Below are 15,112 nucleotides of genomic sequence, written 5' to 3' on the forward strand. Positions count from 1 at the left end.
GCCACCGCACCAGGCCTATATTTGAGATTTATATCTATATGACATGACTATAGAAGTTTTAGTAAAAATAAACTGTTCTTAGGTATTTTATGCTGGAAATATTTTCATGTGTTAATTTCACAGCTCTGAGAAGAAACCAACAAGGAACAACAATTACTTTACGCATTTTTAATAACAATGGTACCCAATTCATTAACAAATGAATTTAGGCAATGTGCCTTGCTCTACAATCCATCAGATACATTTTCACTGCAGATAGTTCAGAAATCATTTTGGAAATAGACACAAACATGTACATATTCATTTGCTGAAAATGCCACTTACAGCTTTAATATCAAATATAGTTATCATAGTTCACAGAAAAAGTATAAAGTGCAAAAGCTCCACTTCAAAAGGCCTTAAGTCACTCCCAAAGCAATGAGGATTAAATTTTACCACAGCCAGTGGGCATGCCACCCTTATGTAGGACACCTACATAAGGTATAAAACAAGGTATATATCTGAAAACACTATATTGCTCTGATTACATATTGTGGTTATAAAATAGTTTTAAATCTGGTTTAACATACAGAGAAAGATACAATTCAAACAATTAGTCCTATAAAGTAGGGGTTATTTATTTTTTTAAGTTTGCAGGGGAATTATGTCTCTAAAATCCATTGAGAATCCCAATCTGGCCCAAGACTTCTCTTTAGCCAGCTGGAATAATAGCACCTAGGCAAAGCCTTGGCTATGAAAGCTTTCAGATTAATTTCAGTGTAAAAGGAGCTAGGAGAGGGGCCCTGACTGGGTGAGCTTCAGCATCCACCTGGTCCCTCAGAGATGGTTCCATGTCTGCCCCAAGGGATAAAGAGCCAGGAAGGCTCAAATCCCAGTCCTGAGGGCTCATGGAAGCATGATGAACTGGCGAGAGAAGTTTTACACACCTGAGAGATCCAGTAAGTGGAAAAGGTGGTCGTATTTTTACAAAGCCTTGTGTTTGATGACCATCAAGCTTTGTCCCTCAACAGAACATCTTTGATCTATAATTAATGTTTTAGGCACTCTTCACTGGACAGGCATAGAGTTCCCCAAAAATGCAGCCCGTCCCCAAATGGATTCAGACATCTCATCTCCACACACCTTAAATGTGTTCATGGAAGGACTTGATTTATAATGATGTAATCATAAAGGGAAGAAAATATTACTTTTTATAATAATCAACAACTAAACACTGTAAAACATGAATCGCTGACTGAAATGATCACTCGGAAACATGAATGGTTTTTTATAGCCTAACTCCAGTTTCTGCTGGGTATTGATCTTGGGCAAATTCTGACCAGAACAAAATCTGATTAGCCATGCCAAGTAACCACAACCATGACCTAACTCCTAAGTGTCAGCCCTACTGAAGGGAGGGAGATTCTTGACTGCCCATCAATTAATGAAATAAACTATTCATTTTTTACAATCTGAACATATCAAAATCTGTAAAGTCACATATTTAACAGCTAATTATGATGACTCACCAAGCCAAGTGCAGAGGCACATCAAAAAGTACAATTACATTCATTACTTTTTGGAGCCCATTCATGTTAGGCTTGATTAAAAAGGTAGACTCAGTAGTCAGTCTCAGAATCCAGTGATCAGCATTCAAGCTGATCTAGCTAACTCTAGTGTATTCCAAACCTACACTTCATGAAAAAAATATACAACTGGCATTTATATGCCATTCAAGCTACAGGATAAATGTCAACTCTGAAAGACATCATTTATTTACAACTATATTGGGGGAAAAAAGAGGAGACCAAACCAAAATATTAACAAGGATTATACCTGGGCAATAGAAATATGGGTTACTTTTTTTTTTCTTTGACTTCTCTGTAGTTTCCCAATTTTCTTTAAAGAGTTTGTAGTGCTTTTACATAAATGAGTGATGCCATAAACCCAACTTAAAATAAGATGGGTATATTTCTTCTCTCTTGGTTTACATCCCATGCTGGCAAGCTAGAGTGATTTCTGTTCAAAAGTGAGGTTATGTTTTGTCCTCCTCAAATATATTCCATTCCACATTTCTTTCTCAGCTCATCTCTTTAAAACCAGTTTCTAGAAGCACATTCTGCTTCTCACCAAAAAAAAAAAAAAAAAAGCTGGGCTTAAAATATATACCAAACCCCCTACCTTGGAGCATTTATACCATAAAGTAGATGAGACCAGAATCCATGCCTGATAAGGTCAATCTAAAATAAGAATGAGCTGATATTTGCCTTTAAAAAATTCTAGACTTGAAACCCAAAGGACTTAACAGCAGTTCTGTTCCATCAATCACCTAGGTCTCAAAGAGGTACATTAGAAATTCTACGAATATTTAATTCAAAGATCATTTAAAAAATATTTTTTAGGCCAGGAGTGATGGCTCATGCCTATTCCCAGCACTTTGGGAGGCCGAGGCAGGCGAATCTCTTGAGCCCAGAAGCTTGAGACCAGCCTGGGCAAAATGGTGAAACCCCATCTCTATGAAAAAATACAAAAATTAGCTGGGAGTGGAGGCACGCACAGTACTCCCAGCTCCTGGGGAGGCTGAGGTGAGAGGATCGCTTGAGCCTGGGAGACAGAGGCTACAGTGAGTCATGATTGCACCACTGCACTCCAGCCTGGGTAATAGAGCAAAGACCCTGACTCAAAAACAAAACACTCTCTCTATATATATATAAAACTATAATAAAGCAACATATACATTCATTCAACACCTAATTTTTCTACCTTGGAAATTACCAACTTGTTAATTTGCATTTTCACCACTTCATATATTATTAAGTAAATGCCATAAATTTAACCTTAAATAAATTTAAGTTAATAACATACAATTTACTTCACACACTGGGGTTCCACAACGATTTCTTACTACAAACAGCGTTCTGCTTCTGAACAACCTATATAATTTGATAACCACAGATGTAGCATAAAGTCATTCATTTTTAAACTCTAAATTCAGTTGCTTATTGGGGTTTTCACCTTGGATCTGGTACAAATTCTAACTAGAGTAAGAGTTCCTGGATGTGTCAGAAATCGTCATCTTCCCAACTCTTACATATGTAGGGAAGTGACATGACTCCTGCCCACACAAGAACACACCTGTCCTGCCCTCTCCCAACAATGGAATGTTACAAAGCAGGACACGCCTGAGTTAAAATGAGTATCCCTGAGGTTGATAATTCCCACCATGCACCTCGAAGACGGTTCTTGAATCTTTCATTCAGCCCGATGAAGAGAAGATTCATTGTAGCCAGTGTCACATTAGGTGAGAAAAATTCAGAAGGCAACAGATTTGCGCTGCTGCACCAGCGACCCAAACCAGCCCGTGAGTGCATAGCTACTGCCAGCACTTGAGAAAAGTGAGCCGTTGGATACTCTGGGAAACCCAGAAAGCACCTTCTACTGCAAGCGTGAAGAGCATGATGCCCACAGAAAACACAACAGAAACAAGAAGTGAGACTCTTGAAGGTAATTTCCAGAATAGTACAGCACACTGGAGGCTTCAAATGAGAAAACGTTTCCAAAAACTTCATGTTTGCTCCAAATTTTGAACCAGAACCCCCACCACAATTGTGAGGAGCCCTTTGGTAAACTTACGGAGGTCAAGTCTTAAAGATGGTGGGTCTGTGGGAATGTTCATGCCATAATTCTTCTTCTCTGTAGATTTGAGGCTGCTGAGCTGGGGTGGGAGGGGGAAGCGGAAGTGATGTCAGTATTTAAAAATTGTGCTCATCTTCAAGAATGGCCTAAAGTGGAGTGTAGGTTTTGGCAGAGAGGGTTTTACTCATTAGCTTCATGTTTATCTGAAGTCTCTCCATCTCTCCACAGAGGTAGTAGTAAAAGGATTCACAGATGCATGTAAAACCTGGGTTAGTTGAGAAATGCAAGTGAAAAACTAGCCTTTTTAGCCACAAGTCCTGTGTGTGTTTCATCTGTTTGGTTTTGTTTAAGGACAACTACCCCAAAGGAAAATCTCTGGCATCTTCCATCACAGAGTCAGAGGGTCTTGTCTCTCAGAGGGTCTGTCTGTCATCAGTAGAGTCCACTCCAAGGGCGCCTGGGAATGGTGGGGTCTGGAGCAGGCCAGCTGTCTCCAGGAAGAGATGCATTGTACAGGGCTGGATCCCCCAAGGGACTGCTCTGCCATGGCCATTAAGGACGCAGCCCAACAAGTCACTGCATCTGGAAGTGATGCTGAGAAAGATGAATCTAGTGTCCCTAAGCCCTCCATTTTCCATCTTTGGGAAAGGAATAGACACTTTTCCCCTTGCACAGTGGAATCCAGGTGGTCCACAGACACGTTAGGGAGGAGGAGGGGATCTTTTTAAAAATTACAAAAAATCCAGAAATCCTAAAGAAAAGATTAACAGATGTGACAACATGAAAGTTTAAAACCAGTATGGCACAAAAATATTAACATACTGCAAGACAAATGGGAAACTGCAGGGGGGCAGGGAATATTTGTACCATATGACAAAGTTTAAATCCCTACATACAAAGAACACTAAAGAAATTAAGAGCCCCAGCAAATAGATTTTTGAAAAGATAGCCCACACCCCAACTATTCGAACTCCCTTGGCTGTCTTCCTAGCAAAGGAAGCCCACTGCATGAGGGGCGATAAGCAGAGAAGCCAGCCACCATCTTGCCATCACGTGATCTTGACTGATGATTTCTTGTTGGCACACAGGAGGGACACATAGGGGACACCAATGAAGGCCCATTTCTCATTGGGCCAGAACTTGATGACAGGGCCTTGCTCAGGAATCTCTGAGGCAGCATCAAAGTAGGCAAAGCATACACAGCCCAGGTAGGCAGCAAGGCAGATGAGGATGTGCCTGCAGAGGGAGACAAGAGGTGAGAACCTGATGAGCATGAAGACTCCGCTGCCCTGAGTTTAGCCTGCTCCTTCTTCCGGTCTAACCCACGCACCTTGCTGACTGTAGTTGCAGCCCAGGGGCCTCTTCTAATTAGGAAAGGATGAAGATTACCAACAATCCCTGGAATAGCAGGATGATAAATCTTCAGCAATTTGGGACCCGTTTTAGAATGTTCTTAAATAGTCCTGCTGGATAATAGGAACAAATGTGCAAATAAATGCCTTTGGGCCTCAAACAAGAAGACTGAGGCCCAAGGATTTACAACAGAGATGCTAAGATGGAAGTAACTGAGCACATCTGATTAGAACCCACCTTCTCACTTTAACAACTGGTTACAGATATTTTATGTCCTTCATCAGGAATAATTTTATGTTGGTTAAACCACTTTTGCAGTTTAGTGGAAATTTTAAAAAATTTATCCTCACTGTACCTGTACAAAGTTTTAAATTTATATTAAACTTTATCGAACAATAGACCATTTAAAAGCATGTAATCCTTTTTTTTTTTTTTAGATGAAGTCTCACCCTGTCATCCAGGCTGGAGTGCAATGGTGCAATCTCGGCTCACTGCAACCTCTGCCTCCTGGGTTCAAGCAATTCTCCTGCCTCAGCCTCCCAAGTAGCTGGGATTACAGGCACCCACCACCAGGCCCACCTAGCTAATTTTTGTATTTTTAGTAGAGAGGGAGGGGGTTTCACCATGTTGGCCAGGCTGGTCTTGAACTCCTGACCTCAGGTAATCCACCTGCCTCGGCCTCCCAAAGTGCTGGGATTACAGTCGTGAGCCACTGCGCCCAGCCCAAAGACAATATTTTTATAAACTTTGATGTTGGGGAGGAGGGGATCTTTTTAAAAATTACAAAAAATCCAGAAATCCTATAGAAAAGATTAACAGATGTGACAATATGAAAGTTTAAAACCAGTATGGCACAAAAATATTAACATACTGAAAGGCAAATGGGAAACTGCAGGGGGGCAGGGAATATTTGTACCATATGACAAAGTTTAAATCCCTACATACAAAGAACACTAAAGAAATTAATCAGGGTGAGGGTGGGAAGTAGGTGAGAATGGTATGAACCAGATTGGCCTCGTGTTGATAGTTATAGAATCTGGGTGTTGCCTATATGGGGGTTCAATGTATTATTCTCTGTACTTGTGAAAATGTTGCAAATATGCATAAGTGGCACATAGTTATGTAGCTAGTAATGACTGTCTATTATGTGCCAAGCCTAGATGCTGAATATAAACTGTTTTATTTTTTATTTTTTGGAGACGGGGTCTCACTCTGTTGCTCAGGCTAGAGTACAGTGGCACAATCTCAGCTCACTTCAATCTCCGCCTCCCGGGTTCAAACGATTCTCCTGCCTCAACCTCCCAAATAGCTGGGACTACATGCACATGCCACCACATCCGGCTAATTTTTTGCATTTTTAGTAGAGACGGGGTTTCACCGTGTTAGCCAGGATGGTCTCGATCTCCTGACCTGGTGATCCACCCGCCTCGGCCTCCCAAAGTGCTGAGATTACGGGCATGAGCCACCACGCCTGGCTGATATAAACTTTTAAAAATAGAAACACTCAATAGACCAGACAAAGAAAATTAAAAGGGGAAATACACATCACAAATTGACATTTGAAAAGATGCCCAACAAAAATACTAATTTTTTAAAAAGACATAATAATAAAAACAAAATATAATTTTTCTCAATCAGGTTAATGGAGATTTAAGAGTTTCCAGTATATGTGAAAGTGTGGGTAAAAAATGCTCTCTTACAGACTTCAGTAAACAGTGTTAATGGTACAGTTTCTCTGGATTTAGCAATATATAATATTAATTTAACATATGAAAATATTCAGAAACTCAAATCAATCTAGATGTTCATTATAAAGTGTTTGCAAAAGTGGAAAATTAGAAATAACCTCAAAGTCCATTATCAGAGAGAGGTTGGTTAAATAAATTATAAAGTGTCCCTATTATGAAGCATTTATTAGACACAAAAATGAAGATTATATATATGTATTGGTATGGAATGATGTCTGTATAGCATTAGATCTATGTAGTATAGATTTAAGTATTTGGTTAAAAAAAAAGTTTGGGCCAGGCTCAATGGCTCATGCCTGTAATCCCAGCACTTTGGGAGCCCAAGGCAGGTGGACCTGCTTGAGCCCAGGAGTTTCTGACTAGCCTGGGCAACATGGCAAAAATCCATCTCTACAAAAAAATTCAAAATAAATTAGCCTGGCACAGTGGCATGCACCTGTAGTCCCAGCTCCCTGCGGGGGGTGAGGTGGGAGAATCACTTTCAGTCCAGGAGGCAGAGATTGCAGTGAGCCAAGATCATCCCACTGCACTCCAGCCTGGGCAACAGAGTGAGACTTTGTCTCAAAAAAAAAAAAAAAAAAAGTTTGCATCGTGTATAGAATGATGCTATTTTTTTTTAAAGTAGACATATATATGTGTGCGTGTGTGTGTACATATAAAATCTCAATGGATATACATCAGACTGTTAATAATTATGTTTCTTTGGGGGATAGAATTATGAGAGCCATTCTTTCTACACTTCTATGTTGTTTAAATTTGTTATAAAAAATATGTCATTTTATAACTGGAAAGAAAAGATGGTTCAACTTTGAAAAACAAGGCAGAAATATACCAAATTCAGAAACATATTAAGTTTGAGTCAAAATTATTACATAGTTTAAATTTCGAATTTGACTTAAATCATTAGTGTGACAGGGGACTTAGATAGATAAAAATGACCATCTTGAATGAGGTCATATTTACCTAGTGTATACATTTCTCAAAATTCACAATATACACTTAAAATCTGTACATTTTGTTATCTGGAAATTATAACCCAACAAATATATAAACTATATAAATTCACTAGTATTAGTTGAGTTGAATCTAAAAAATATCGAGCAATGGATCCTAAGACGGTAAACTCCAACTTGTGCTGTTTGAATTTTGTCTTTTACAAACACTCCTTGAAGTCCCCAAGTCTTAAATTTAGAGTAGGGTGGGTCTCATAGCAAATATATAAAAGTTCACATGAGCAAGGGAACTTAAGTGAATTCTATCAAATTGTATATTTTTAGCCTATCTCTGGATAGAAGTCAACCTTTTCCTGAATCTAGATCTAACAAAGTTTTTCCATTTCTTCACCACTAGAATTCCTCTCTGGGTTCCTCCTACCTATAGGGGATAACCTACAGCAGATTTCTCCTCCTTGTGATCTTTTGCAATCAGAAGTCCTGGAGGACAGAAAGGAAAGATCACTCTGGGTTTGAGGCTGAAGCAGTTCCTAGGAAGAAAGCCACTCCAATTTCCCCCAGCTTTCTCAGAATCGGATTCTGCATGTATTTTGTAACCCGCTTTTTTTTTTTTAACTTAGTGTATCCTGAGCATTCCAAAGTATAGACGCTCCAATGTGCTATTATTGAACTCCAAGGTTGTTTTCTACAGAAACAGGTGGGTGACATTAAACAATTCACTTTAGCTCTCTGGTCTTCTGTCCCCACTTATAGAAATAATGGAAGAGAATGTCTCTAAATGGCCTGTGCGGCCCCTCCTTTCACTTGGTCACTCAGGCCCTAAAGGTGGGGTTCCTACTGAGGACCCTCCCAGCCCTCACATCACCTCTTTCCCCAGCTTTCCCCTACCTCTCCCCTCCCCCAACACCTAGCTAGAGCTCAGGTTACAGGTTCAGTTCTCAAGCTCCTTTAGGCTTTAATAATGGAGTTAGAGGTAAAAGACTGCAGACCTAAGCATGACAATCAGGCCTTTTGTTCCGGCTAAGCCTGCTCCCTGGAGTCAATTCAGCTTTTTACAAAGTGTGCTTTCAGTGGCTTCTGAACCATCTGACCGTCCACCTGAGGAGAGAAGCAAGCCAGCAACCCACAGGACACCTGTGCACCACTTGCAGGGTGAACAGAGCCCAACAGCAAGTGCAAACACACCTGTCCCCGGCCACCTCCCCATTAGCAGGGGCTTACCACATGCAGTGCAGGTAGGGGAAGTTGAAGGATGACAGCAGCTCGCAGAAAGCTCGGTCACTGATCCAGCAGAACAGGGCCAGGGTCCACCAGAGGCCCGAGAAGAGGCCCAGCTTAAACACACGCATGTTGTCACACCTGCACGGGGGTCCAGAGAGTCACTCATCGTCAGACCTTCTCTCCACCTCCTTGCTGGCCACCTTTCCTGTGTCTCCTTCGCTGGTTCCTCTCATGCCTACAACCCCATGACACTGAAGTTCTTACCCAACACACAGTCACTCCACGGTCTCATGGATGTAAATACCATATGTACACAGATGGCTCACAGACACCCTTCCCACCCAGGCTTCTCCCCTGACTCCAGACTCATACACCCAACTACATTTTTGACATAAGCACCCTAATATGGATCTAAATTTAACAAGTCCATAACCTATTCTTCTCCCAATCTTTCTCCTTCTCACACAGCCCACATCCAGTCCATCAGCTCTCCCTTCAAAATATCTCAAACCTGACCTCTTTCCACCACCTCCATCTAGATCCATGCTACCGCCATCTCATCAGAGTCTCCTTCCACCCTTGCCCCTACAGCCAATTTAACAGCCTCCAGCATCTTCCTGTTTAACCAGAGGGAAAGCCAAAGTATTCACAGTGGCCACAAGGTCCCGGATGCATGATCTTCCCTTTTCCCCTTCACCTCGTCTCGTGTGTACTCTTCCCTCTCACTGCCTGTACTCAAGCCACTGCGGGATTTGTGCTGTTCCACAAATATCCCAAGCATGTTCCTGCAAGACCATAGCACTCACTGTGCCCTCTTGCCTGGAATGCTCTTCCCTCACATGTAAATCTTTGCTCAAATGTCACTCAGTAAGCCTTTTCCTGATGCTATTTTTAACAATTTCAACACCTGTCTCCACCTCCCAAGTGACTCTCCCTAAGGCCTCCTTCCCTCCTTTAATTTTCTAGGTAGTCATTATAACCTCCCTGACACCCTCTGTGTTTCACTTATGTGTTTCCAGTGTGTGTTTATCCACTGACATGGAATCTGTTTACTGCTGTATCCCAGCACCTGGAAATGTGCCAGACACAGAAGGCACTCAACATGTGTTGAATGAAGGAATAACTTCTTATACACACTGGGACAAAATGGTTTTCTGAAACAAATCCTAACAGCTCAATGAAAATTTCAATTGCCGTCTTCTTTCCTTGAAAAAGACATGCTCATAAAGTGGGTGAGTTCTACCCCTGGGGACGAACACCTGGGGGCAGCTGGTGGCTGAGCGTCCTTCTTCCCCGAGGGGACCACTCCTGGGTCAGTCAAGATCTCCTATGGGACCCAGAATACAACACGACATCTGCAATTGAGAAGAAGCTTAATTCCTCTTTGTTGAACCCACAGACAGGTGTTAAAAGCCTGACTGGCTAGTGCCCTTCCCAGTTGCCTTTCACAAACATCAGCGAAAGCGTCAATAAAAGTGGGACAGGTTCAGAAAGACCTGTTCAAAAACAAACCAAAATACTCTTGTAGGAAGGCTAAATACATCCCTTGAAAAGTTTTTAGAAAGAATAGAGGCCCATGACATGGGGAAACTTACATTCCCAGTTACTAAAACAAAGAGATAACAATTTCCATTTCTCGCTTTCGCTTACCACTCTCTACCTTGAATGCCTCGCCTTTGGGCTGGTTCCCTCTCAAAAAGAGCTCATCTCTCACCTTGACCCACCCTCTCCTTCTCTCCAGGGCTCAGTCTCCAGGCTTCTTCCCACACACAATGCCAGATACTATAGGTCTCCCCTTAGTGCAGGCTCGTCCACAACCGTGGCCCACAGGCTGCATGCCGACCAGGATGGTTTCGAATGAGGCCCAACACAAATTTGTAAACTTTCTTAAAACATTATGAGATTTTATGCCGGGCGCGGTGGCTCAAGCCTGTAATTCCAGCACTTTGGGAGGCCGAGGCGGGCGGACCAGAGGTCAGGAGATCGAGACCATCCTGGCTAATCTGGTGAAACCTCGTCTCTACTAAAAATACAAAAAAATTAGTCGGGCATGGTGGCGGGCGCCTGTAGCCCCAGCTACTCGGGAGGCTGAGGCAGGAGAATGGCGTGAACCCGGGAGGCGGAGCTTGCAGTGAGCCGAGATCGCGCCACTGCACTCCAGCCTGGGCGACAGAGCAAGACTCCGTCTCAAAAAAAAAAAAACATTATGAGATTTTTTTTTTTTTGCGACTTTTTTTTTTTTTTTTTTTTTTTTTTTTTAGCTCATCAGCTATCATTAGTGTATTTTTTGTGTGGCCTAAGACAATTTTTCTTCCAATATGGCCCAGGGAAACCAAAAGAGCGGACACCCCTGCCTTAGCGCATTCTCTCAGGGCACTCTGCCATGTTCCTTCATAACTCTCATCACAAGTTGAAACTATGAATTTATTATCTGTGTAACATCTGGTATTAAACTAGCCTAGAGGCCGGGAGCTCACCCCTGTAATCCCAGCACTTTGGGAGGCCAAGGTGGGAGGATCACTTGAGATCAGGAGTTGGAGATCAGCCTGGCCAATGTGGTGATATCCCGTCTCTACCAAAAATACAAAAATTAGCCGGGGGTGGTGGCACACGCCTGTAATCCCAGCTACTTGCGAGGCTGAGGCAGGAGAATCACTTGAACCCAGATTGTGGAGGTTGCAGAGAGCTGAGATCGCACCACTGCTCCAGCCTGAGCTTCAAGAGCAAGACTCCATCTCAATAAACAAACAAACAAACAAACTAGCCTAGAATCCCAGAGGAACTACCCCTGTTTTATTCACTAATGTATACTCCATGCCTGGCAACTGTGCCAGGCACTGTTAAATGCTTCCTGAATTAATGGATAAAATTATGCATAAATGGACAAAATTATGCATAAATGGACTCTAATTTGGTAATTTGTAATTTGGGCAGAACATTATTTTTAGATTATTTAAGATTATTGGCCAGGCACGGTGGCTCATGCCTGTAATCCCAACACTTTCGGAGGCCAAGGCCGGGGGATCACGAGGTCAGGAGATCAAGACCATCCTGGCTGACAGGGTGAAACCCCGTATCTACTAAAAACACAATAAATTTGCCGGGCGTGGTGGCTCACACCTGTAATCCCAGCACTTTGGGAGGCTGAAGCAGGTGGATCACGAGTTCAGGAGATCAAGACCATCCTGGCTAACGTGGCGAAACCCTGTCTCTACTAAAAATACAAAAAAAATTAGCTGGGCGTGGTGGCGGGCGCCTGAAGTCCCAGCTACTCCGGAGGCTGAAGCAGGAGAATGGCGCGAACCCGGGAGGCGGAGCTTGCAGTGAGCCGAGATCGCGCCATTGCACTCCAGCCTGGGCGACTGAGCAAGACTCCGTCTCAAAAAATAAAAAATAAAATTAAAAATTAAAAAATAAAAATACAATAAATTAGCCGGGCATGATGGCATGCATCTGTAGTCCCAGCTACTCGGGAGGCTGAGGTAAGAGAATCGCTTGAACCCAGGAGGCGGAGGTTGCAGTGAGCCGAGATAGTGCCACCGCACTCCAGCCTGGGCGACAGAGCGAGACCCCATCTCAAAAAAAAAAAAAAGTATTTATTGGGCACCAAATTCCATGCTAGGCACTATAAAATACAAAATAAATAGGCCTCTTGCCTTGAATTTAAAAAATAAAATGAAAATAGGCAAGAACAAATATCAACAAATACATAGACAATTAGTCTGGGACACGAGGATCCATGAACATCCAGTGAAATTAAACCTAAAAAGTTTGGCTTAAGGAACACACCAGAACAGAGAGCAATGTGTTGGAGATGTCCTGCATGGAGGGCATCAACCGAGAGGGAGGTGCCCGGCCGTTAGTCACTGCAAGTGCCAGGACAGGGCCGGCTTGGCATGTACGAGGCAGGAGGGAGGCTCTGTAGAGCCTGGTCTCAGGGCAGCCTGTTACCTTTCTCTGCTTCTAGAAGAAGCAGATCCTGCTAGAAGCTGCTGACCAGCCTTATTTGCACTTGGGGCTTGTCCAAAGCTGCGGTCCATTAGGTTTCACTCCCATTTCTCAGGGCTTTTATCAAAATATCAATGTGAAGTGAAAAAGGGGGGACAAAAATCATATGTACAGCAGGACCTTATTCTACAATAGAAAAATCTGAGTGGAATCTCTACCATTTCTTCTCTTCTAGACCCTTGATTATATTCTCAAATTTTTCTTAACAATAAAATCACTCCTATAATCAGAAAAAGTATTTTTTTAAATATCAATGTATCTGAGTTACTCGGCAATGTACTTAACACCACCAATTTCAGTGTCAGGTCATGACCCAAAATCAGCATAAACTTTTGTTTTCTCATGGTCTAAGGGAGAGTTCAGAAAAGACAATGGAAATACTTCTCAGGAAGCTGGTTAAAAGAAATGACTAGAAACAAGCTTTAGGAATAAAGGCTAAAGAGAAAGAGAAAGTGAGAAAACAGTTCCTCCTCTATTTCCTCTGAGCAAACTAGCGTGCAGTGAGAAACATTCAACTCAGACATAACATCATTGCAGGTGACAACCAGGGAAGATTTGGGAAAGAGGTCTAAGAGCAATAAGGGCATCCTTTTGTCTGGGTATTTTATCAAAGCAGGGAAACAACCATCTTCTCTTTTCCTGGCTGGGAACTGGTGTGGTAAGTGACAAAGCAGTGAAAAAAGAGACCCCGTCCCTGCCTATGTGAAGTCGATGTCCAGCAGAGGGGACAGACACCAAACAAAACAATATAAATAATATAATTACAATCAGAATGGGTGCCATAAAAGAGAAGTTCAGGGTCCTGGAACAGCATATAAATAGCTCAGCCCAAACTGAAGGATGAGTATAAGTTAGCCAAGCAAGAGGGCCAGAAAAAGAGATGGCATAAATAAGGAAGGGGCTGGGGCTGGCAGGTGCAGGGTCCCCAGAAGAAACAGAAGGTCAGAGTGGCTGAGGATGGAAGGCAGAGGAGCTTCTTGTGGGAGTGATCAGCTCACAGGGGAAGGCTGGAGCATGTCAAGGATTTGGAACTTTATCTTCATTGCAACATCGACTGGTAGAAAAATGACTGTGCTCAGGGCTGGGCATGTGGCTCATGCCTGTAATCTCAGCAATTTGGGAGGCCAAGGAGGGCAGATCATGAGGTCAGCAGATTGAGACCATCCTGGCTAACATGGTGAAACCCCATCTCTACTAAAAATATGAAAAAGTAGCCAGGCATGGTGGCGCATGCCTGTGGTCCCAGCTACTTGGGAGGCTGAGGCAGAAAAATCGCTTGAACCCGGGAGGCGGAGGTTGCAGTGAGCTGTGAGATCATGCCACTGCACTCCAGCCTGGGTGACACAGTAGGACTCTGTCTCAAAAAAAAAAAGAAAAAGAAAAAGAAAAGTGTGCTGAAATGGCATGTTTGGGGAAGGAAGAGGATGCCAGGTTTCAGGCTTCAGTAACTGGGTAAATGGTGCTCCCCTTTTCTGCAACTTGAAATATGATGAAGAGAATCACAGCTAGAAAAGGCAGATCAGGAATCTGGGTTTGGTCAAGTTGAATTTGAGATGCCTGTGATACATGGAATTAGACAGGTTAGGCAGGCAGCTAGACACATAATAGTAGAGTTAAGAGGAAGGACTGGGTTGGAGACGTAAGTTTAGGAGTCATCCACATATGTAGAGGAATTAAAGCCACAGAAGTAGAGGAGATCTTTCAGGGGGATGTAAAAAGGGAGAAAAACAGTGTCTTAATCCATGCAGGCTGTTACAACAAAACATTGTATACTGGGTGGCTGATAAAAACAGAAATTTGTTTCTCATAGTTCTAGAGGCTGGGAAGTCTGAGATCGAGGTGCCAGCAGAATCAGTGTCTAGTGAGGGCCATTCCTCACAGATGACACCTACTAGAGCTGTGTCCTCACATGGTAGAAGGGCCAAGGCAGCTCTCTGGGACCTCTTTTAGAAAAGCACTAATCCCATGTAGGAGGGCTCTACCCCCACTGACTTAAACACCTTCCAAAAGGGCCCACCTCCTAATATCATCACCTTATTAATTAGTATTTCAACATATGAATTCAGGGGAGATACAAACATTCAGACCATAGCAAGCAGGGAGTTGAGGGTGCACCTTAAGGGATTCCTACATGCAAAGCTGTGTAGAAAAGTAGGAGTCTACGCAAGAGACTGAAAAGAAGCTGCCGAGAGGTAGTGGGAAAGCCAGAAGGAT

At 42.7% G+C, this 15,112-nt stretch overlaps 1 protein-coding gene across 3 annotated transcripts in view; it reads right to left on the reverse strand.

The window, feature by feature from the left end:
- Positions 1 to 1,897: 1,897 nt before the first annotated feature.
- Positions 1,898 to 15,112, reverse strand: part of ACER2 (alkaline ceramidase 2) — a 46,473-nt gene continuing 33,258 nt past the window's right edge. For 2 of the 3 annotated variants that reach the window (XM_014346109.4, XM_003822601.5), the window contains exons 5-6: positions 8,891 to 9,028; positions 1,898 to 4,851 (exon numbers count right to left, since the gene is read on the reverse strand). In XM_014346109.4, the coding sequence (XP_014201595.1) occupies positions 4,665 to 4,851; positions 8,891 to 9,028 (325 nt within the window). In that variant the 3' untranslated portion in view covers positions 1,898 to 4,664. The remainder of the gene's footprint in view (positions 4,852 to 8,890; positions 9,029 to 15,112) is intronic. The other variant, XM_008976177.5, reaches the window with a different exon arrangement.

This window comes from Pan paniscus, chromosome 11, assembly GCF_029289425.2.
Source record: "Pan paniscus chromosome 11, NHGRI_mPanPan1-v2.0_pri, whole genome shotgun sequence".
NCBI classification, from domain to species: domain Eukaryota; kingdom Metazoa; phylum Chordata; class Mammalia; order Primates; family Hominidae; genus Pan; species Pan paniscus.